Below are 24883 nucleotides of genomic sequence, written 5' to 3' on the forward strand. Positions count from 1 at the left end.
GAATTGTAAGAACAAACGACATTTGTAGGCCGTACAACCTTTGCAATAGTATATGAGTCAATTCGTTCAAAAGAGAAAAATAATTTTGCATTGCCAAAAACTCAAAAATGTAACTTGATGTCAGGTTTTGGACATGTTTGATAATTATTTATCTTGCCACACTTGGGATTATGGTGGCTCACTGTTGTTTCAAGCGTTGCTCACCGACTTTGTGCGAACGCTCAGACCCGTAAGGAAAATGACGACATGGATTCTAACATCCTCCTAGTCGCGGATCCTTTTCCATGACGACCTCGTCTCAAGGGATTGACCGAAGCTCCGCCCCTTCCATCAGAGAAGGAGACCACCCTCGGTCACCTCAGCAGTTATCCGTCACATTAGTGACAGACTGTTAGTCAGGTACTCAAGCTTAGCGGCTGAAAGTGCGCTCGTGTGGCTGCTGCTGCAGAGTGCCCCGTCGTCTGCCGTGTTTGTGTCAGGTAGAAAAGTGTGAGGTTAGAGGATTTACTTTTCTTTTTTTTTCCAAACCCGACATCAAAGGCAGGCTGCGGGCCACGGTTTTGGAATAGCGTGTTTGTTTACGATCGGCTGGTAGACGGCCCCGAGTGTGCGCAAGGTTAGAGATTGTGCAAGAATAAATTCAGCTTGATAACCAATTTTCCAACCTGTTTTGGCCCCTTCGGAATGCCTTGCAGTTTGCCATCGTCCTATCTAAATCTCTAGTCTAAACCAGGGGTGTCAAAATGCGGTTCGCGTGCCAGCTCTGGCCAAGGGTTTTAATCAGGCCCGCGAGACGACACCGAGAGAAGAGCGAGAGAAAAATGAGCTTCGGTTTTAAACAGGGTTGGGTAGGGTTACTTTAACTTGATTACTTTCAATTACTTTTGGATTACTCCAATCCCAAATATGCTAATAAAAGACAAAATAAACTAAATATGAATAAAATGACTCAATTTTGTGCAGGCTCGGGGAGTAACGGAATACATGGAATGGCAAAAATGATGTTGGCAAGCTGTTTGGATTTATTTTCGTTTTGTTTCTGTCGCATTTTATGTTAGTTTTGCCGGAGATCAAAGAGATCAAATCCAGTAGAGAAAGCTTACCACGTGTTGTGAGTCATCATTTGATTCATCTCATCTCATCTCATCTCATCTCATTAGCCGTACCGCTTATCCTCAGTAGGGTCGCGGGGGGCTGGAGCCCATCCCAGCAATCATCGGGCAGTAGGCAGGGGACACCCTGAACTGGTTGCCAGCCAATCGCAGGGCACACAGGGACAGACAACTCATTCGCTCATTTACACCTAGGGACAATTTGGACCGGCCAATTCACCTGAAATGCATGTCTTTGGAATGTGGGAGGAAACCGGAGTGCCCGGAGGAAAGCAAGCACGGGGAGAACATACAAACTCCGCACAGAAAGTCTGGAGCTGGATTTGAACCCACGACAGGTTCCCATGACATGAACTGTGCCGCACAAGCGCTAACCACTGCGCTGCCGTGCTGCCCATCATTTGATTCATATTTAGTTTATTTTATCTTTTATTAGCATATTTGGTATTGGAGTAATCCAAAAGTTATTGAAAGTAATCCAGTTAAAGTAACCCTACCCATCCCTGGTTTTGAATGTGTCCACTTGATGTCAACAAAGACAGGAGCCGATCCCAAAGCAACTGTTGCTGTATCGCTTTTACTTTCTTTGTTTCTCTCTTTATCTTTTCTCTCTTAGTCTCTTTTTCACTCTCACTCTTTCTCATTATTTCTCTTACTCTCTTTTTCTCTCTCGCTTTCTCTCTTCCTTTTCTCTCTGTCTATGTCTTTATTTTCTCTCTTACTTTTTCCCTCACTCTCACGCTTGCTCTTTGTCTCTCTTTTTCTCTTTTTCTCCCTTAATCCCTTTCTTTGTTTGTTAATTTTGTTTGTTTGTTCGTTCTCTCTCTTTCTTTCTCTCTCTCTTTTCTTCTTTTTCTCTCTTTGTCTCCAAGTCTCTCCTCTCTATTCCTTTGTCCGTCTCCTTGTCTCTCTCTTTTCTCTAACTCTGTCTTTCTTTTTTCGATTTCTCTCTTTTTCTCTGTCTTTCTTCCTTTCTCTTTATTTTTCTTTTTCCCTTTCTCTTGTTCTCTCTCTCTGTCTACCTCTTTCTCCTTTTTATCTCTGTCTCTTTTGCTCTTTCTCCTTCTTTCTCTCTCTCCCTCAACCGTTCTCTATTTGTCTCTATGTTCTCAACCTTTCTTATCTCTCCTTCTCTTTCTTTCTCCATCGCTTTCTCTCTTTTTTTTCACTCTCTCTCCTCTTCTTTTTTCTCTTGATCTTTCTCTCTGTCTCCGCTTTTTTATCGTCCTCCCTCTTTCTTCATTTCCTTCCCCTTCTGTCTCTCTCCCTCTCTTCCCTGTCTCTCCTTTTTTCTCTCTCTGTCTCTCTTTCTCTGTGTCTCTTTCTCGCTCACTCTTAAAAATTTTTTTTTACCATGTGAGCCCCGAGCTCAAATGAGTTTGACTCGCCTGGTCTAATCCTCCCATGGATCTGAAACGCCCAGAATTTTACGATCCTACGAACGGTTTGAATTCAGCCTTTGGAACACATCATCAGTACGTTTTCACCTCAGGCTGTTGTCATGGCAATGGTCACATTACAGTGCAGTTGCGATGGCCGGCTAGCACTTATTGCTTAGCCAGCTCGGTTGGGGTCGGCTTCTTTCCATTTTTTTCTTCCCATGAACTGAGATACGGCGCTAGGAATTTCATTTTAGCCGTCGCCATGGAGACAACCCCCGAAGGACACGATCAGAGTCCGAAACTTTTGCAATTTTTAGGTTTCTTTCCATCTATTCCTCTAGTTAATGTGGATCATTTGCTACTTCAAAATGAAAGCACGTGTGAATCGTGGAATGAAAAGGAAAAATGCATAATATAGTATATAATATGTAAGTTTTCCTGAATACAAGGCACAGCTGATTATAAGGTCTCATCTCATCTCATCAGCCGTACCGCTTATCCTCATTAGGGTCGCGGGGAGGCTGGAGCCCATCCCAGCCATCTCCGGGCAGTGGGCAGGGGACACCCTGAACTGGTTGCCAGCCAGTCGCAGGGCACACAGGGACAGACAACTCATTCGCTCATTCACACCTAGGGACAATTTGGACCGGCCAATTCGCCTGAAATGCATGTTTTTGGAACGTGGGAGGAAACCGGAGTGCCCGGTGGAAACCCACGCAAGCACGGGGAGAACATACAAACTCCGCACAGAAAGTCTGGAGCTGGATTTGAACCCACGACAGGTTCCCATGACATGAACTGTGCCGCACAAGCGCTAACCACTGCGCCGCCGTGCTGCCTGATTATAAGGTGTACCCTCAAAATATTCCTATATTTTTTGCATATATAAGGCGCGCCAGACTATAAGGAACAGGAAGTTTCAGTTAGAGCAAGGGTTCTATTAAAAAAAGAATAGTACTTTATTACTAGGTGGTCTGGTTTCACAACTTAATTAACTAGATTTATTCATAAATGGTTCAGGTATGTAGAAGAATTTCATTGTAATTTTACATTTCCAAGGTTATTCCCCTCTACTCTATCAGCACATATCCGAATTTTTGGCAAATTATATATACACATTTATAGTCCACAAAATACGGTCTTCTACCGTTATAGAATTTAAAAAGCACAATACGAGTAAAATATTTTAAAATCCGATTTATTTTCGTTAATAAATAATTATTACAGTATTAGAATTAAAAATGATAAGCTCTCAAAATGAATATCCATTTAATGTGCTTGATAAGATATGCCCATAACTTATTCTTAATACTTTAATAAAATGTTAGTAAAACTGATTATTTTATGTCTTAATACTGTAAACAAAGGACGCTGCCATGTTGTAGTTAAATGTCATCAATAATAATTATAAGTAAATATTAACGTATTTTCCGCACTATAAGGCGCACCGGGTTATAGGGCGCACCCCCAAAAAATTGTTTTTGTTCCTATTTTTGACATACATAAGACGCACCGGATTATAAGGCGCTACAATGGGACGTGGACAAAACAGTCAGATAGTTTAGTCCAACTTATTACCCCCTTAACATTCCCAAAGCTTGCAAAGACAAATACGTGTCGAGAACACGTGCGGATGCGGTGTCCGTACAATGTCACTCAAATGCATTGTTCCATCATTCGGAAGGTTAAAGTCTTGGGATTCAAGAAATGACAACCATTCCTTAGTTTCTATTTTCTTTTTCGCTCGCAACTTTACTGTATATATGACAATAAACATTTGGAATTGAGTTTAATTTAAAAATAGACACTCCATTTCATCCATTATCTGCACCGCTTATCACAGAAACATCGAGTTCAGTCTGAAACAAGATACAGGGATAATATATATAGCCAGGGTAGCTCACCGAAGTCGTTGTGTTCATAATAATGTGCAGCCGTGGTCCTCTTATACCCGTGAGTTTAGTAAATCCAGGAGAATAAAATATTTACAAATACAAAATAGTAAAAAAATGCTTTTTGTATGCCGTCAGCCACGTGCTATACGCATTCATCTTTTTCGGCCAATTGCAGGCTTTGTTTTGCCGTTCAAGCCAATGCCAGCCTGTAAATGATAAAAAGGATCCTCCCCTTGACCTCCGAATAACTTTAGCCAATAGTGATCGATGCAAATGATGATTGACACATTGGTTAGCCAATGAAACGCCGGTAAATAAATCCCAGCATTCACCGCGTTCGGGGGAAAATCTAGTCGGCGGCTGCAAGTTAGTTGGAAAACTTTGCAACTTTAAAATGGATCCATAAATAAGGCGCACTGTATTATAAGGCGCATGGTCAGCTTTTGAAAAAAATAAAGGCTTTTAGGTATGCCTTATAGTGCGGAAAATACGGTACTACACATTTAGTGTGTTTTATGAAATTTATTGTTTGTATATTATTAATACTATAATAAAACAGATTATTTTATACGTGTTAATACTGTTAATTAAGGACGGTTCCAATTTTAACACAGGTTGCCATGACCTAACTTAATGTCAATAATAATAATTAAAAATGATAATTACAAAAAAATGTATATACATTTAATGTCTTTGATAAAGTTGATTCGTTTATTAATATTTCTATAATAAAATATAAGTAAACTAATTATTTGATGTGTTTTTTTACTGTTAAATTAACATTGTGTAATTTTTAAGTCAAATCAAGTTTATTTGTGACGCCCTTAATCACAAGGAGTCTCAAAGGGCTGCAGATTATTGAGTACTACTGATTATTATTACACCATCCCCTGATCTAAAACTTACATGAGGGCAAGGAAAAACTCAAAAAACGCAATATATTTAGTGCCTTCTAGTGGTAAAACAATTTTCCCTGGAAAAAAAAAAAAAAAATACATGAATTAACATGTGAATATCAGTCAGGAAATTTGTATGTATTCTACAAATTATGATGCCCACCTAGAGGGATCTGATATGATTGCCCGCCATTTTGCTGCTACCAGTACCCCCAAATTTCCCAATACTTTGTGAAAGGCTTGGCAAAAAAGAAGAAAAGATAATGCAGCATGGTCACTTTGAGTCTCTTTAGTGTAGATTCTTCCTTGTGCGTTGTAGCTCTTTTCCACTTTACAATACAGTGACATCTGGTGGTCAAATTTTACACAGTGTTGCTTTAATTTATAACAATGCCAATGAAACACAACCTACCAAAACCTAGGTAAATGCCATTGTCAATCAAAGAAAATAAAGTTTAATTGTTAGCTCTCATTAAAATGATCAACTACAGGTATAACCCCTGCCTGCATACTCGCATTTAAAAAAAACTTTCCCATTTTTTTCTATATTTTCCTTTGTATATATATCTACATACATACATATATACATCACTTTTTCCACATTTTGTTATGTTACAGCCTCATTCCATATTGTATTAATTTAATCTCTTATCTCAAAATTCTACACAAAATACTCCATTATGACAATGTGAAAATTTTTTTTTTTTACTTTTTTTGAATTTATTAAAAATGGAAAACCAAGAAATCACATTTACATAAGTATTCACAGCCTTTGCCATGAAGCTCAAAATTGAGCTCAGGTGCATCTTTTTTCCACTGATCATCCTTGAGATCTTTCTACAGCTTAATTGGAGTCCACCTGCAGTACATTCAGTTGATTGGACATGATTTGGAAAGGCATACACCTGTCTACAGTATATAAGGTCCCACAGTTGAGTGTGCATGTCAGAGCACAAACCCCAAGCAAGAAGTCAAAAGAACTGTCTGTAGACCTGCGAGACAGGATTGTCCTGAGGCACAAATCTGGGGAAGGATACAGAAAAAATTCTGCTGCTTTTGAAGGTCCCTTATTCAGGGAGGTGACCAAGAACCCGATGGTCACTCTGTCAGAGCTCCAGCGTTCCTCTGTGGAGAGAGGAGAGCCTTCCAGAAGGACAACCATCTCTGCAGCAATCCACCAATCAGGCCTGTATGGTAGAGTGGTCAGACGAAAGCCACTCCTTACTAAAAGGAACATGGAAGCCCGTCTGGAATTTGCCAAAAAGCACCTGAATGACTCTCAGACCATGAGAAACAAAATTCTCTGGTCTGATGAGACAAAGATTGAACTCTTTGGTGTGAATGCCAGGCGCCATGTTTGGAGGAAACCAGGCACCGCTCATCACCAGGCCAATACCATCCCTACAGTGAAGCATGGTGGTGGCAGCATCATGCTGTGGGGATGTTTTTCAGAAGCAGGAACTGGCAGACTAGTCAGGATAGAAGGAAAAATTAATACAGCAATATATAGAGATATCCGGGATGAAAACCTGCTCCAGAGCGCTCTTGACCTCAGGCTGGGGCGAATGTTCATTTTTCAGCAGGACAACGACCCAAAGCACACAGCCAAAATCTCAAAAGATTGGCTTCAGAACCACTCCGTGAATGTCCTGGAGTGGCCCAGCCAGAGTCCAGACTTGAATCCGATCGAACATCTCTGGAGAGATCTGAAAATGGCTGTGCACAAACGTCTCCCATCCAACCTGATTGAGCTTGAGACTTATTGCAAAGAAGAATGGGCAAAACTGCCTAAAGATAAGTGTGCTAAACTTGTGGGATCATATTCAAAAAGACTTGAGGCTGTATTTTCTGCCAAAGGTGGATCAACAAAGTATTAAGCAAAGGCTGTGAATACTTATGTCAATGTGATTTCTTAGTTTTCTATTTTTAATAAATTCAAAAAAAGTTAAAAAAAAAACTTTTTCACATTGTCATAATGGAGTATTTTGTGTAGAATTTTGAGATAAGAGATTAAATTAATACAATTTGGAATGAGGCTGTAACATAACAAAATGTGGAAAAGGTGAAACGCTGTGAATACTTTTCCGGATGGATGTATCCCCATCCATCATCTGCACCGCTTATCAGACAATCCGCTCGCTCATTCACACCTAGGGACAATTCTGACCGGCCAATTAACCTGACATGCATGTTTTTGGAATGTGGGAGGAAACCGGAGTGCCCGGAGGAAACACATGCAAGCACGGGGATAACATGCAAACTCTTCACAGGAGGTTCGATCTCATGACCTAAGAACTGTGCCGCACACGCGCTAACCACCGCGCCGCTGTGCTGCCCTATATATTTATCTCATCTCATCAGCTGCACCGCTTATCCTCAGTAGGGTCGCGGGGATGCTGGAGCCCATCCCAGCAATCATAGGGCAGTGGGCAGGGGACACCCTGGACTGGTTGCCAGCCAATCGCAGGGCACACGGGGACAGACAAACATACATATATACATACACTTATATGTATACTTTTTTTTTTTTTTACATTTATACATGAGTTTTTGTTTTTCCTTGCCCTCATGTAGGTTTCAGATCAGGGGATGGTGAAATGATGGTCGGTAGTCTGTACAGCCCTTTGATACTTCTTGTGATTAAAGGCTATACAAATAAACATGACTTATAATGCTCATAAACAGCACAAACGAGGTGTCATAATTCCAATAAAAGAACCGCTCATTTTTTTTAATCCGGTCTGTAAAATGATCACATCTATCAGTCCGTTTTTAAAATGGAATGTGGCCCACAAGCGCAACAGAAAATCCATCCCATGCCCGACAGCATTAAATTGACTCTGCCAAGACTCTTGTTTGCCATCCGTCGAAAATCCGTCACTTAAATAAGGTCATCCCCCTCCTCCGTTACTTGGCTTTGGGCGCTTGCCCTGATGCCGAGAAGCCTCCGGCTGCACAAGAAGGATGCGAAAAGATGTTCCTCCTCCTATTTCACATTCTCTCTCGCTCCCCCTGTGGCCTCTTTTTCCAAGCTCCCCTCCTCCTTCTCCTCCTCCTTTCCGTATTTGTTTCGCAAAACCCTTCGTCTTTTCTCCGCTCCTCGCTTTACCCCTTCCTCCCGCCCTCATCTATTATTTAACGCCACTTCTGGCTTTTCTATCACCAAAGAATGAACCGAGGCACCGGCCATTCTCCTTAGCATTTTAATCAGTACTAATGAGCTTCTAATGCTGAATAAACATGGTAGCAACCAGCTGGCGAGGATGAAAGTGATGCTTTGTCGTACATGCGTGCCCCCCCTGCCCGAACCCGAACGACTGTATGTATTATAGGCCCCCTGGGACTCCCCGCTGCGAGAGGCAGAGCGCATGTTGGAATCAATCAGAAAGCATCCGGCGACAAAAATATACATGAGATGAGCTCATGTTGATGTCGGGTTGCTGCTGCCGTCTCGGTTCAATGTTCGATAGGAAACGTGTGGATAAGCTAGGCTAAATTTTTGGCCCGGTGCAGTTTGGAAAAGGACATTCGGGTCTTACACTGAACTAAAATCTAGTTTAAACTAAAACAGTAAGATGAACCCTTGTGCAAACAATAACCAAAACCCTAAGGTGCTCCCCTGAGTTTTGGCAAAAAACATTCCGTAGGCAGCACTATTTGTGTTGCAGTTCAAAACTGGGAAAAACGGTAAACGAGTGCAACATCAAAGAAGTTGTGGAAAAAAAGAAAAACCTACATTAACTCTCATCATAAAAAGGTCATTAAAGGTACAAAAAAATGATCTGCATTTTATATAGCGCTTTTCAAGTCAAGACTTTCCAAAGCGCTTTACAATGTGCTCCACATTTCCCAGTAGCGGCCGTGCAGCCATGTAAGGCGCTAACCTGCTTATTGGGGGTGTTAGGGGTTCAGTGTCTTACCCAAGGACACTTCGACATGTAACACGGACAAGCCGGGATTCGAACTGCAATCTCTTGATCCCAAGACGAGCGCTCTAAAAGTCTGTAGGTTCGTAAAGGTGATGAAATCCTTGAATGCTTGAATTTTTTTGTGAATTCTAGGTGAAGTGTTTGTAAATGCTTGAAATTGATGCCATGTTTTACATCAAGTCTGCTTAAAAATGATGCCGACAATGCTCTCTGGTGCCTTCGCTTTGCCATTGTAATTAACAGCACCCCTCATTAGTTTGTATGGCATTGTCCCATGAAGTGTCATTTGCCCACAAGAGGTTACACCTAAACAGGTCACTATGAACCACAGATTACTTAGGAATTGTATGAATTTTCAGCGATAATGTTTTTATTACAGTGGGACCTCGCTACTTCGCGCTTCGACGTTCGCGGATTCAGAGCTTCGCGGGCCTAAGAAATAATAATAATAAAATAAAATAATAATTAAAAAAACTTTTGAAGGGGCGTCGCTACTTCGCAGATTTTCACTTTTCGCGGGTGGTTTTGCTCCCCATTAACCGGGTCTAAAAAATAATAATAATACAATTTAAAAAAAAAGAATGTTTTTTTTTTTTTTTTTTAAGGTGCGCCGCTACTTCGCGGATTTTCATTTTTCGCGGGTGGTTTTGGTCCCCATTAACCGCGATAACCGAGGTCCCACTGTATTTCAGTCACTTCTTTCCATCATTTATTAAGTGGTAATTAATGCACCTTTTGATTATTCATATATTTAAATGAAGTTATTTACTTACTTCATTTACTTAATGTATTAATAATAATAATAATAATTTCCTTTGTATTGTCATTCTTTGTACCAATGTACACAGAACGAAATGTCGATACATCTGACCCGTTGTAGCGAGTCGATGCAGCCGCAGCCAGAGGGCGCCGCCATTATACCAATTAGGTATGTCTCGGTCGAGGCGCGAACCAGCGACCTCCCAGTCTCAAAGCGGGCACACTACCATCTAGGCTACTGAGCTGGTAATGTATCATTCGTCAAGTCGTTATACAGTCTCTACATTGTTCTAAAAGATGGTCCAATTTACTGTTGGAGGCGTCTATCCTTTAATATTATCAAACCAACTGCAGGATTCAGTCTGGAAGAGGGAATGGTTTGAAGCTGGGATTTGGGCAATATTCCACTGACTTATGTTTTGGTTTTGTCATAAACCTCATATTACAACCGTGTTCCACTTGTGAAACCGTTACAGGCTTGTTCTGTACTCACAGAATACTATGTTTTCATTGTTTTTATTGTAATAAAAACCCCAACAGAACTGCTTCACTCTAGCGTTTGTTTTACCCGTCATGTCTCGCAACCAGAATGTCAAACAAATTCACGGAGGCGTCCATCCTACTTTAATGGGAAGGGAAGGGTTGGCTTATACTAGAGTCAAAAAATCCCTTTCATATTAATCTTAACCTCCAATAAACCTTCGGCCCAGTCTTAACCTTTATCATTTGTCGGCAATTCTGCAACGATCCGAAACCCTTTTCGGTTTTCTTGTTTTGTTTCCACAACTGATGCCTTCACGAAACACTGAGTCACATACTTAACACGAATTGAACTTTTGACTCGCTGACATTTTGATGTTGCTCCGCTTATGTAAACGACACACCAAACAACACACCCGGCGGTCCAAACCTGAGCCAGATCACCAGTGACAGGAGAACCACTCCCCCCAAAAAAACTCGTTTAATACACACATTTTTGCATCGGACAAGAAGAATATCCCTTGTATCACCGCTTTTATTTAACTTTTAAACATCAAACAGAAACAACAGCAAAATCAAGAGTTGACCCCCTCCCAATACCCAGTTGTGCTCGTTCCTCTTTCAAGGTAATTTACATCCGCGTGATACTACGTTATAAAGAAAAAAATGGGAGGGAGGGGCATGTTAATGTCTCAATTCGTCTGAAGCTTGTCCCCACAAAACGTCACGTGCCGTCGGCTCTTTACGTAATTATGTGATAAAATCGACATGATCGATTGCAACCGGAGGGCAGTATCAGGCTGAGTTGACTCATGCCACAGAAAAAAAAAATGCTGCATTGTGCTGCGTCTGGGATGTAAAAGCACATTCATTATCTCCACCTAGAAAAAAAAAACACAGCAAGGTCACTCACAGTCCTCGTCTGTCTTTATCGTACAGAGTGTCCGGGTTACTGCATTCAGAATGACAATAAGGGTGGCCAATTGAAAGCCATTTGGGAATGTATTCCCCTTCCTCGCTATCAATTTTCAGGTCCCTGTATTAGTTTGCTCATTTGCCCCACTCGTAAGACAATTCAGCATGTTAGTCTTACTACGGTGCACTCGAACATAGGTCCTACTATTGCTCTTAGTTCAAGTGAACCGATCATAGTCCTGGACATTGAAATGGATGGCAACGATATTCAGTTCAATATCCTCCCTCTACTGACAAGAAACAGCCGTCTCATTAGTGTGGCCTAGTTGTGTTTTTAGTGAGCTCAATTGTCTTTGGAGGATGAGAAGGACTGTACTCGTCATGTGCTTTTGTGGCTATAAAGGAGACGGAATGACTTCTTAAAAGACATTAGAGAAGCCTTTATTTGATAGACTCGCTTTATTCGCAAGACAGTCATTCTACTCGGACGCTGAATTGTCTTACAAACGAGGACAAGAGCATACTAGGATCTTAAGACAGATTTCTAGCATCTTAAATAAACGCATGGCTGTCTTTGTGCTATACGCCTCAAAAAAAATCTTTGTACAGGGGCTCCTTTTATACATGTTGTGCTTCTCTTGGTCCACTTGTGAAGAAGACGTCGATTGGTTATAGCGTATAAAACAACGGCGGGTCCTGCTTGTATACCCGACCTTGCAGAACCAGCCCCCAGGTGGGTGAGAGTTCCGACACCACAGACAAGGCAAGCAACTCCCCTGTGAAAGGGGCCACAAATCCATTTCAGGGAAAATCCGTTAGTAAATCCCAAATCATAAGGTGCTCTCCAGTAGCCATTCGGAGCGGGACAGCTTGTCGCGGACCCGTTGAATGTTTGTGGCGTTGTGCATCTGTGGTAGTTCGCCGCTCATGGACAGGCTTCGCTTCGAGCGCAAGCTAGCCCCTGTTTTAGGGTACGCCACGTACAAGCGCTCCCTGGAGGAGTCTGCGTTAAGGGAGTGCCTGCGGTTGACCCGGACAGCCCCAGCCGGAACGGTCATGTACTGCCGAGGAGCCTGGCGTGCACGTGGAACCCTGGGTGCTGCAGTCCATTTAGGCGCCTGGGCACGGGTTACCATAGGTGGCACCTTGGGCCCAGATGAGTTATTCCGGTTGACGTTGTTGAGTTCCACGTCCGCCTGGGCCTCGCCCCGCCAGGGTTCGGATGGTTTCGACGGGGCAATGGTACGCTTCACCCTTGGGGAAGCCGGGTGCCAACTGTGGCTGGCGGCCGAGGTGGTCACGGTGCAGTCGGGCAGGGAGGGTTTAGTAGTGCCCGTGTTGGCCGCGGCAATCACGATGGGCGCTCGCTGCTTGGTCGGCTCCAGAGGCGGTAAAGCGACGTGCAGACACTCCTTGTCGTTCTTCTCTGGACGAAGGACTTGTTTTGAAAGAGATTTGGGGAGTCCGCAGCCCTGGAGTTGCCCGTCGCTGCTCAGGGAACGAATGTCGCCCATCTCTAGAGCCTGTGAGATCATTGACAGGGTTATCTACTGGACAAAATTATTTATACGTGCATATAAGTCAAACTATTCTTCGTAACGGTATACAATCACATTTGAAATCATAGGCTTCGTTAAGACAGAAAATGCTATTTTATGTTATTTTTCCGAGTATTCAAATCAATGTTTTTTTTTACCAATAGGAGGCACTAAATACTACACACTTTCACTTTAAAAATGACCTTAAATAAGTAACACGGTCAAAACGTCTGGATAAGCTTATTTTAGGTTTACATTTTCTTATTTTACGAGAAAAATAAGATAAAATGTCTTAAAATTAGTTACCTTTTTCGCCAATGAGGTAAGAATGATTTTTTTTCCGAGTAAAAACGATAGTTACAATCACTGTAGGATACATTTACTCAGAATTATAAATCAATCTGCAATGTATGTCAAACTAGACCAGAAAAAAAGCCAAAATTAAGAAGAATAATTGGCATTTAAAACTTTTATACATAAATTAACCTGATTATCTTCTCTAGTGGATGGTTGATCTTTTTTTTAATTACCTCGTTGAAAAATGTTTCTTAAATTGAGCAACCTTTTGTGAAAATAGGATAACAATTAACAATTAATTCCCTGCACCAGTTTCGTATTTTTTTAAACGCTTAAATTATGATGTTGCCTAAAGTGACGTAATTTGTCGTTTCCGTGGTTTAGGAGGTAATAGAAGTTTTGGCGAATTATTTTGCTGTAATTTTAGATTTTACTGTATTTTTGAACAGTTTTACTATATTTTCAAATCAGCATAAACACTTTTTATAGTAATAAATAGGAGATTAATTAAAATCTGCAAAATTATTTGCGTATTTTAACTTGATTTTATTTCTTTTCTTATTTTTGTTGCTTAATTAAATCAAATCATTTATTTAGTACTGTGCAGATGATTATTATACGATTAAAAAAACGGTGACAGTTACTCGGCTGATCACTGGAAGAAAGAAAAAAATACTGAACAATGGCATGTTTTTCTACCAGTATAAAATTGCAATATCCTGCGGCACACTAGACAAGGTCTCAGGACACCCCAGTGTGCCCCAGCACACATGTTAAAAAACACTGCTGTACAAGGTAATAAAATATATTAAAAGAAGAAATATATACCTAAAATGAGCAGTAGAGGATGTTTACTTGCATTAACATTACACTTGTAGACTAAAATGCTTAATATACTATATATGTTTCTAGGAAGTACACAAATACACAGTAATTTTCTTTTCAAGCCTAAATGATTGTATTTTGAATACTGTCATCCCTTATTTTTCGTGGTAGTTACATTTCTTAACAAAAAAAGCCGTGATAGACAAAATCTGTGAAGTAGAAACCCTTCTTTTTTTCTTACAATTGAATACTCTATTATACTTTGAAACCAAAGAACAAACCCTTTTAAAGGCTCGTGAGCAATGTTCCCTGTAATTTTCCACGGGTCTGAGCGTTCACACAAAGTCGTTGAGCAACGCTTGAAACAACAGTGAGCAACCATAATCCCAAGTGTGGCAACTAAATCATTATCAAACATGTCCAAAATTTGACATCACGTTACATTTTGCTGTTTCCGGCAATGCAAATTTATTTTTCATATTTGAATGAATTGACTAATGTATTATTGCAAAGGTTGTACGGCCTACAATCGTCATTTGTTTTTACAACAATTCTTTCACAAGTTTTCCATTTCTTTTTTTTCCTGGTATCTTTCGTCGCATAATACTAACATTTTGGGAGGCTTATTTAGTCGGTTGCACGATACACAACTATATTTAATCACATTTTTTAGTGGAAGTACCATGTTGGCAACAAGATTGACTTGGTATAATTGGAAATTCTTTGAAACTTTTTCTTCTTTTTCCGTTTTTTTCCATTTTTTAAAATTCCTTTAAAAGAAATCTCATTGTGTTTATTTTTTCCTAGCTGTTACCTTTTTCTATTTGTTCTCTATTTACTTTTTTTCCTTTGTTTCTTTCATTTCTTTTTTCTGGCTTTTTTCTGAAATTTTCCTTCTTTTTTTTCTCAGATTTTCACTACTTTTTCATTTTGGTATTTTTTTTTTAATTTTGTTCTTTTCCCCTTTTCTTTAAGTCATTTTGTGCATAATTTTCCATAATATTTGGTCATATAGGGATGAAAGAAGCAAAAACAACCCGAAGAGCCGTTTAGGACCCGAAAGAGGTTCCTTTTAATGAGCCGAGCCGAAGAAGCCGGTTCTTGAAAAACTCCACTGACTTTACTCAACTTTGTTCTACTTCGACCTTGACTTCCGACTACCGCATTTAGAACACAACGTCAGGGGAACCATTGTATTTTTACCTTCATGCATTCTAACTTTGACTTAATTCGCTTCTTAATTAGCAATTTCGAGCCCTGATTTTTGTGAGCTGGCTATATTCTCTTGTGCGCGGAAAAGCTCTGGGTAGTGCGCAATTACGCACACACGCAGCTTAGAGGGAACATTGCGCTGGATAGATTTTCTTGTGCGCTGAGAATGTACGGGCAGTGCGCGATTGCGCATGCGCGTAGTTTAGAGGGAACATTGCTCATGAGTACTGTATAAATGTTTTTTTTTAAACAGCTACTGTACTATTAAACAATAATAAGCAGGGAGACTGTTGAGCCAATAAGAATGCAGAAGACAATGCACAATGCAAATGTTTAAGGTATCGAAACTGAAAAGTAAACCGCGTTATAGCGAGGGTTTACTTTATTCCCTTTTCTTTAGTAATAGTGGCAAATACACCACTTTAAGAGCTATTTGTCTCTTTCATGTCTTTATTACATGTTTATCTTGGTGTGTCACATCCAAATCTAAAACAATGTTCATTACGTTATTATCAATAACATAGAGACTATTCTAATTCTAACCTTATCTGCATCCCCTTGATTGCACACTCGATAGCGCACGATGAGGAAGATGATGAACGCCAAAACCGAAGCCACGATAATTCCTCCGATGATGACGACGATGGTCCCGCCCAGGAACTGGGACTGCATGAAGTGGCACCTCAAATACTGCGGCTCGGTGGTGAAGTGGATGCAGCCGATGACTCGGGTGGCAGTCAGCGAGGTGACCTGGTCGTCGTAGATGGCCAGTACGCACAGGTCGTATTGCGTCCCCGCTGCCAGATTATTGACCAGGATGCTCTCGCTGGTAGGCGGGATCATTCTGCAAGAAAATGATTGACAGTATTTTCCGGACAATAAGATGCAAACAAAAACAGTAGATTTCGCCAAAAATTGGAACGTGCGCCTTATATGCCGGCAAAATTGGAAATGTGTTACTATATCTTTGGTGAATCATGGGGAAATACAGCTTGGTGACATCCATCCCTCTTCAGGCCAACATATGTTTCCACTCGGTCTTGAACTCGGGACCTTTCGCATGATAGACAGATGTGCTAACCGCTGCACTACGGATACATACTGAAGAGATCATTTCTCCCTCATGCCATGAGGCTCTTTGACACCACCCGGGGGAGTAAAAGCCCACATTAAACCCCACCCTCACATTTGCATATTACCTTATTTTTATTACGGTGTGTATTTTCCGTAGCACTATTTAAATACTCTATATCAACACGTTATATTGGGTATTTTTGTATTCTATATCTTTTATTTGATTTTTTTTTAACACAAGGATACTGCTGGAAGTGCGAATTTTCCTACGGGGACGAATAAAGTATCTATCTATCTATCTATCTATCTATCTATCTATCTATCTATCTATCTATCTATCTATCTATCTATCTATCTACATATCATTTTATCATTTTTATCCAAGACCTATATGGGGAGAGACTATCTCAAAAACATTCGCGATCTACCAAAATCTATTAATCATGTCTTGATAAATGTACATGCAGGATTAAAAGTCGCATATGTAAATCGCAGATATATTTGTGGCTCTGCTAAATACGCGATTCACACTGTATTTTTTATTAAAACGGAACTGGAGAAATTGGAGAATTGGTTTTATATCGTGCTTGAATTTGGCCGTGAAAAATGTGTACTCTATAGCATATGAATAACCTATACTTTTCGTGGACAATATCTCTGTATGATTTGTGATGGCAACATCCTTTGCTGTCTGGTAATCCTGGAAGGGGGATGCCACATGTGCGGTCCCTTCTCAAGGTTTCTTCATTTTCCTCATGTTGAGGTTTTTGAGTTTTTCCTTGCCCTCATGTTGGTTCAAGATCAGGGGATGGTGTAATAATAGTCTGAAAAAAATAGTCTGTGTAATAACCTGTGAAGCCCTTTGAGACTCTTTGTGATTAAGGGCTATACAAATAAAAATGACTTGACTTGACTTACAAACCCTGCTTGTTAGAAAATATCCCGAAAGACAAATTTTCGGGGTTGCGCCTTATAATCTGATGCCCCACGCAGTGCAAAAAACACACCCACCCCTGAATTATCGCCTCGACCAATTATGCAGCGTTAGTTGATTGACAGTCGGACGTGCCGGCGTTTCATCGACGCCGACTTTTGATTCATTCTAGGAGGCGTAATATGCGATGAAAGATACATCGTTAAGGATTCTCTCTATCTTTCTATCTTTTTTCCTGCATTGCGGCTCCAAATCCAAAACACGCTGTTGACGACATCGTTTTTTGTCGCCATCCTTCCTATCATGTCCTGGTGATGAGCGTCTGAGAAGAGGGTAAAAAGAGATGAAAGACGCCTGGGATGCTTTTTCTTTCCCTTTTTTTTTGTAGCCAAACGCGGGGCCGGGCTGACGTTGCTTTCATCTTCAGCTTAGTGCTGACATTTGTTATTTTTGATTTTGTTGATTAAGCATTATCAAGGCAGTAAATGGTTCACTCCGGCAAAGGGGGATTAGGAGTTGAGGAACGAGGCGCGGGATGCGGTGCATTAGAACTCCTGATGGGATTAATGGACACCGCAAAAAATCACAAAGACACGGCCTGTACCGGCACAGGAGACCGAATAGCCCGAGGGATTGGAGTGACTTGAGTCTGTAAAACAAAGGTTGTGCCGGTTTTAATCATGCAGTCGAGGTCGTTTTAAGTTTAGCAGGTTCGGTCTGCAGCGGGAAGCTCATCAAAAGGCGTAACTTTCAGCATTTCCTTCTTGATTTTTTTTTTCTTAATCAGCCTCTTGGGTTGACTACAGGTATTTTCTTTCTGCTCGATTGCTTTTATATATATATATATATGCTATTTTTTTCCTTAAGCTTTAAAAATGTTCAGTCAAGTCAGGTCATGTTTATTTGTATAGTCCTTAATCACAAGGAGTCTCAAAGGGGTGCACAGACTACAGATTATTGCAAACCACAGACCATTATGACACCATCCCCTGATCTAAAACATACACGAGGGCAAGGAAAAACTCAAAAACCTCACCATGAGGAAAATGAAGAAACCTTGAGAAGGGACCACAAATGAGGTAATCCCCCTTCCTGGATGATGGATGGATGTTGCAATAACAAATAATAAACAGATGTCAACATAAAATATATGGTATTCATATGCTATAGAATAGAAGTGTGTTTTAAGCTTAGATTTCAACATTTCCACTGAGGTTGCAGATCGATTATCAGGGAGAAGAGCATTCCACAGTTCACCCTTTCTTGTATTTAGATTTTTTAGTGTCGTACTGGCGATGAAAAAAAAAATCCATAATACACATATATATGAGTCATTTTATTAAAGGGCAATGTAAATTTATGTACTTCTGATATCGGTATGTGTGGTCCATCCATTCATCCATTATCTGCACCGCTTATCCTCAGTAGGGTCGCGGGGGTGGTGGACCCCATCCCAGCTATCTTCGGGCAGTGGGCAGGAGACACCCTGAACTGGTTGCCACACAGGGACAGACAATTCGCTCGCATATTCACACCTAGGGACAATCTGGACCGGCCAATTAATCTGACATGGATGTTTTTGGAATGTGGGAGGAAACTGGAGTGCCCGGAGGAAACTGGAGTGCCCGGAGGAAACCCACGCAAGCACGGGAAGAACATGCAAACTCCACACAGGAGGTTTGATCTCATGACTTCAGAACTGTGCTGCACACACGATAGCCATTGTGCCGGCGTGCGTGGTATCGGTATAAATTAGGCTGAATCTGCCTCTTAAGTTGACATCAGACAATTTATTTTACCCCCATTTCATTTTGCATATATTTGTTTTTTCCTTCGCTTGAAATTGTTTTTGTAGTATAACAACTTTGCGATCAACCTTTTTCAAAGTGTCATAGTCACTGATAGATACTCATTATAAACTTTCATTTTTCATCAAATATTTTATGTTAATGTTTTTTATTTTAAAAACATTCTTACACAATTTAGTTTTCTTAAAATTTTCTAAAAAAAATGTCTTATTTAAATTTTTATTTACTTTTCTGCCTATTTCATGATACAGTTGTTTGATTTTATATCTCCTTTTTTTCTTTATTGAACCCCGGTTTAAGACCAGGTGGAAATATATGTTGGCCTGGAGTAGGAACTGCGCCACCAGGCTGTACTTGCCCAAGACACACCACAGGAAACGCTGCCCCCACGACGTTAGTGCTTAAGGGATGCAACCAACCAACCATGAACTTTTTGTCTTTTTTTTCGGTCTAAACAAGTAAAGAGTTTTAATATGTTTAACTTAACCTAGCAGAAAGGTTTGGTGGTTTTAAACTCAAGAGATGAGTTAAATATTTTAGTCTGCAAAATATCCTTATTTTGGTTCAATTGAATCCAATTACAAGGGATTGACCGTCCTTTGGGCCGGTTTTCCACTGGGGAATGAGTTTTTTTTATTCGACCAGACTTTTTGGGTTATACCAGAACCTTTACTTCCAGGATGTCCCACCTTTATCCTCACCTGTACACCAGCGAGTCATCGTAAGTCCCGTTGTACTGGATCTGGAACATGCGGATGCCTGGAATGCTCCTCTGGAAGTTGAATTGGACCACCGCCGAGGTGGACGTGGTCTCAGCTATGACCACCTTCTTTTCCAGGCCTGTTTTGGTGTTTCCCAGGGGCACGCCCACTCCCTGACTGTCTGCCCCCGTCTTGGTGACAGTGGCGATGTCCGAAGACCCCGGGTCGGGCTCTTGCTCGGCGGCCGTGTTATTGGTGATGTGAGGGAGCTTTGTGATGACCAGGTCCACCTTCTGCTGGGCTTCACCCGCTGGGTTTGACGCCACACAGGTAAAGGAACCTGAAAGGAAGAACAGTTTTTTGACAAATGCCTTTGTTTCTGTCCTTTATCAAGAGTCAGCTTTGAACTGCAGAACAGAGTTGAGCAACCCTGTCCTCAGGGGCCTCTAGTGCTGGATGATTTTGGAGTTTTCACTTCTCTAATACAGATTATTCCAATCTCCAGGATCGTTACCAAGCTCCTGCCATCTTAAATTGGATAAGACAAACCTCAGAAAAAGATAAGGGACGTGCCCTCAAGGGCCGGATTGCCCATCTCTGTTGTAAAAGGAAGGCCTTTTTTGTCTTCTCCTTGTTCGTTTATATCCGGATTGTGAAACAAGTAAAATTACCGCTGAAGCTGTAATGAGCAGTTTCTTCTAAGTTTTATTAGAACATTACAAAGGCCTTTTTTGTCTTCTGCCTGTTCGTTTATATCCGGATTGTGAAACAAGTAAGATTACCGCTGAAGCTGTAATGAGCAGTTTCTTCTAAGTTTTATTAGAACATTATATTCCAGAGACAAATGGGCTACAGAACAATAAATTGCACCCAAAACATGTTAATCTGTTTCTTCTTTTTTTGACATTTAGCAGCGGTCAATCATTAACATTTTTTTTTAAATCAAACAGATAAATCAACAAAGCATTATCTTATTGAAGATTTGCCCAAATTATTTTTAATTTATGTATTTATACAATTGCATATTAATGTATTATTTTACCATATTAAAAAAAAAACAATTTACACAAAATATTGAATATACAGCCTCAGTAACAGCATTTAAAAAAAAATGACAATGACAAATTTTATGATTACGATATTTCATTTTTAGTACCATCTACATTTGACCCTGTGTCCCATCCACAAAGGCGCGACCCACTTGTGCATTTTGAAAATGTGTCCCTTGAGCATGAATATTTTCCCACTGCCACTAAGAATAGAACGCAATAGAAAATGTGTTAAATGTGTGTTAAGGTTTATTACACCTACATTTAAATCTATTTACAAGGAACTAATTTAGCAGAAACGCAACAAAAGGTTGAACAATACAAAGCTAATAAAAGACAAACAGGACTCTTTAATTGGAGTATTTAATGGTGCTACATCTCAGATGCTAAATGGAAGAACAACGAGAACCCAGTTAATAAATAATTTTACCCATTTTTTATTCCCCTCAACAGTTAATTACACCTAGTTTTCCCTGAGACTGGAAAAATAGAAGAGGCATGATGTGCTAGTTTCACAACCAGTTTGAAGAATCGGTTGGTACTTTTGCTTGCTAGGCAGGTAGCTAACCTGAGATGCTTCAATCAAAATAAAATAATGATTATGAATATGTTATCAATAGTGTTTTATAATTACCGTATTTTCCGCACTATAAGGCGCACCTAAAATCCTTTCTTTTTTTTCAAAAACTGACCATGCGCCTTATAATACAGTGCGCCTTATGTATGGATCAATGTTAAGTCGCAAAGTCTTGCAACTAATGCAAGCAGCCGCCGACTCGATTTTCCCCCGAACGCGAAGTAGTCCGCGGTGTATGCTGGGATTTATATACCGGCGTTTCATTGGCTAACCAATGTGTCAATCATCATTTGAATCGATCACTATTGGCTAAAGCTATTCGGAGGTAAAGGGGGCGGATCCTTTTTATCATTTACAGGCTCGCATACGCTAAAGGGGCAAAACAAAGCCTGCAATTGGCCGAAAAAGATGAATGTGAATAGCAAGTTTGATTGTCTACGGCATAGAGGAAAAATGTTTTACCATTCTGTATTTGTAAATATTTTACTCTCCTGGATTTACTACACTTACGGATATAAGAGGACCATGGTTGCACGTTATTATTGAACGCAACAACTTCGGTGACCTACTCCGGCTATATATTTTCCCAGTATCTTGTTTCAGAGTGATCTAGATGTTTCTGTGATGGGTCTTTTTTTATATTAATCTCAATTCCAAGTGTTTATTGTCATATGCACAGTAAAGTTGCGAGCGAAAAAGAAAATAGAAACTAAGGAATGGTTGGCATTTCTTGAATCCCAAGACTTTAACCTTCCGAATGATATTTGGAACGATGCATTTGAGTGATTGGTGACACCGTACAGACACTGTTTCCGTACATGTCTGAGACACGTATTTGCTTCTTTGCAAGCTTTGGGAATGTTAAGGGGGTAATAAGTTGGACTGAACTATCTGACTGTTTTGTCGACATTCCCATTGTAGAGCCTCACAATCCGGTGCGCCTTATGTATGGAAGATATAGGACCAAAAACTATTTTTTGGGGGTGCGCCCTATAACCCGGTGCGCCCTATAGTGCGGAAAATACGGTAAATAACATATATTTTGGTAAATTCCTTTGTGGTGTTTACATGCGATGACATGAGAGGAAAGTAACCGCACAATGTCTAACCTGTGGAGTTACTCCAGTAGGAGTTAATTAATCAATCAACCAAATACTGTGCAAATATTTAAACATTCAAGCCCCTTCAAATTGGCATGTCAAACATACGCCTCTGGCCTGCTGTAAATTCCTAAGTGTCAGTAAAGAAGCATGCCTTTAGCTCATTTCTATCAAGAGTTTTGATATTTTTAATAAATACAAACCAAATGATCCTTTCCACCACTAGTGGGCAGTAAAAAAGCTGACATCCAACGTACAGCACTGACACAAGTTAATACCAGGAAAGTAACATTTAGGAAAAGTGAACACGGAGTGTAGGTTTAAAAAAAAAAGGAACTAGAATTATTTTTTCATCGATGTGACAATTGGGGCAAGCATTTATTTTTTAATAGGTCCCTTAGTTTGTTTATGTTTTTGATATTTGTGGTGAGTTGGTTCAGATGGAAAGCTGCATTTACTCAACTGTTAAAACAAATTATTAACACATTCAATGCCAAACATAGAAATAATTGTATTCAATTGTTTCTGAATAAATATGTTGTGCTTAGAAAAGATCACTTCTCATCTGTGATTATAATTTATAGTGTAGGCTACAAATGGAGGATGAATTTTCAAGTATAATACTGAAAAGCAAAGCTAAGTATGTGGCGTTGACATTTTTTTGCTGAACCTGCACACTTGAGAACATAAAGTTGGGATCTGGTCCCTGGGCCAAACTCAGGTTGACATGCATGCCTTAAACTCTGTTCGGGTCGTTCCGCTGCATAAACAATTACAGACGCTCCCCTACTTATGACCATTTGACTTACGAAAAACGGTATATACGAACACTTTTTTCGGGATGTCAAAAAATATCCGGACATTGCTGTAAGTTACATTTCGTATTGTGTGCACACTTTTCTGAGTATAGGACATTACTGAAGTGCTTCTTTCCGCCGCTACCAGCGTGTGGCGCTGTGAGATGTCACCCAGCATCAACCCCAAAGAAGAATACGCTTCCTCTTCCTAGTTCATGTGTGAACATTCTATACTGTATATCCAGCGCTCCGGTTACTTTGATTTTTTTATTGTTTAATATTTCGTGCATCCATTCAATATGGTTGGTGTAAAGTCTAAAGAGGAGGCGAGCTGTTTCTTTTGAAATGAAAGTTGAATAAGAAAGCTTGATGCTGTTGAGAAAACGGTTGGATCACATTTTCATGGTCACTTTCTAACACGGAGGAGGAAGTCGCCTAACTCTTAAAGCTCATCTTCCAAAAGTAAGTTAAACTTAACTTTATTTATCTTTTATATATATATATATATATATATATATATATATATATATATACATATATATATATATATATATATATATATACCGGAGCCCTATCCCCCCAGTGGGAGGTGGCCAGAGCCAAGAACACATTCACATTTTGGACTCTTTCTGGGAGATTGACACAGAGGAGGGGATTCCCAGCCCCCTCGCTCAACCCAACTGATGTGTTGGGAGTCATTAGGTGACTTGCATGGCTGTCGCTGCTATGGGTATGTGAGTGTGTCTGAATGGGTAAATGTGAAGCACATTGAAAAGCACGATATAAATGCCGACCATTTACAAGGCTATAAAAAATGTCAAAATATAACTCAATTGTTGTGAGAGTAAATTCCGGAAATTCCAGAAATTTTCTTTGTAATCCGGCTCCATATCTGGGAAAAAAGATGACCTAGTATATAATGCAGCGGTAAAGAACAAACAACTCACCTAAAATGTTTTGTCAACCCCTGCGGTTACATTAGCAAAGAAGCTAAAAGGTTTGGCAACCATGACAAGCTGTGGTTTCACATTAAGCCTTGAAAATACGTGTTCAAATAACCATTTCTAAATATTACATGTCTCTAAGCTAAACTTGTTGCTAGAAAAACTAACAACAGTTGCGTTTATTACTGAGTGTAATTAAAAAAAGGAAGTGAATGATATGTTTCAAGTTACAATACTGTTTTTTGTTAGGAATGTTTTGCAATATTTCATTATTACCAGTATTCTAAACAAGTACGCATAAAACTGTTTAATACCCCGTTAATTTTTTAAAGTTTTCTCACTCATATTCTTTAAGATTGGAGCTGATTGATGTTCAAATGGATTTTTAAATACAGACTCATGAGTTATAATTTAGCACTTGCTAATGAGGTCCGAAGATAATTGCCGTCTGGAAGACCAAATGATGAGACTAACTTTTGAGAGCTATTTTTTGTGTCAACGCTGAGCACTTGTTGTGTGCATTGCATTTGCATTCCTACTATTGAAATCTTTCATCTTTCTCTGACCTTCTAACACTTGTATGAAATAAATCCACTTTTGAAATACCAAAAAGTTGCCCACCATTGTACCAGGCACATAAGGTCATGGGTGAAAGTACA

General features: G+C 40.1%; 1 protein-coding gene and 1 long non-coding RNA gene across 2 annotated transcripts in view; both read right to left on the bottom strand.

Moving 5' to 3' along the window:
- LOC148346107 (uncharacterized) overlaps nt 1-24883 on the bottom strand; it is a 255697-nt gene that overhangs the window by 78637 nt on the left and 152177 nt on the right. The window lies entirely within an intron of this gene.
- Nucleotides 10971-24883, bottom strand: part of lrfn5b (leucine rich repeat and fibronectin type III domain containing 5b) — a 40216-nt gene continuing 26303 nt past the window's right edge. Inside the window, exons 5-7 of the mRNA XM_088325109.1 lie at nt 19758-20097; nt 15784-16084; nt 10971-12891 (exon numbers count right to left, since the gene is read on the bottom strand). Coding sequence (XP_088181235.1) covers nt 12199-12891; nt 15784-16084; nt 19758-20097 — 1334 coding nt within the window. The 3' untranslated portion in view covers nt 10971-12198. The remainder of the gene's footprint in view (nt 12892-15783; nt 16085-19757; nt 20098-24883) is intronic.

Source organism: Urocampus carinirostris, chromosome 20 (genome assembly GCF_059441175.1).
Source record: "Urocampus carinirostris isolate Australia breed hairy pipefish chromosome 20, RoL_Ucar_1.0, whole genome shotgun sequence".
Classification (NCBI taxonomy): domain Eukaryota; kingdom Metazoa; phylum Chordata; class Actinopteri; order Syngnathiformes; family Syngnathidae; genus Urocampus; species Urocampus carinirostris.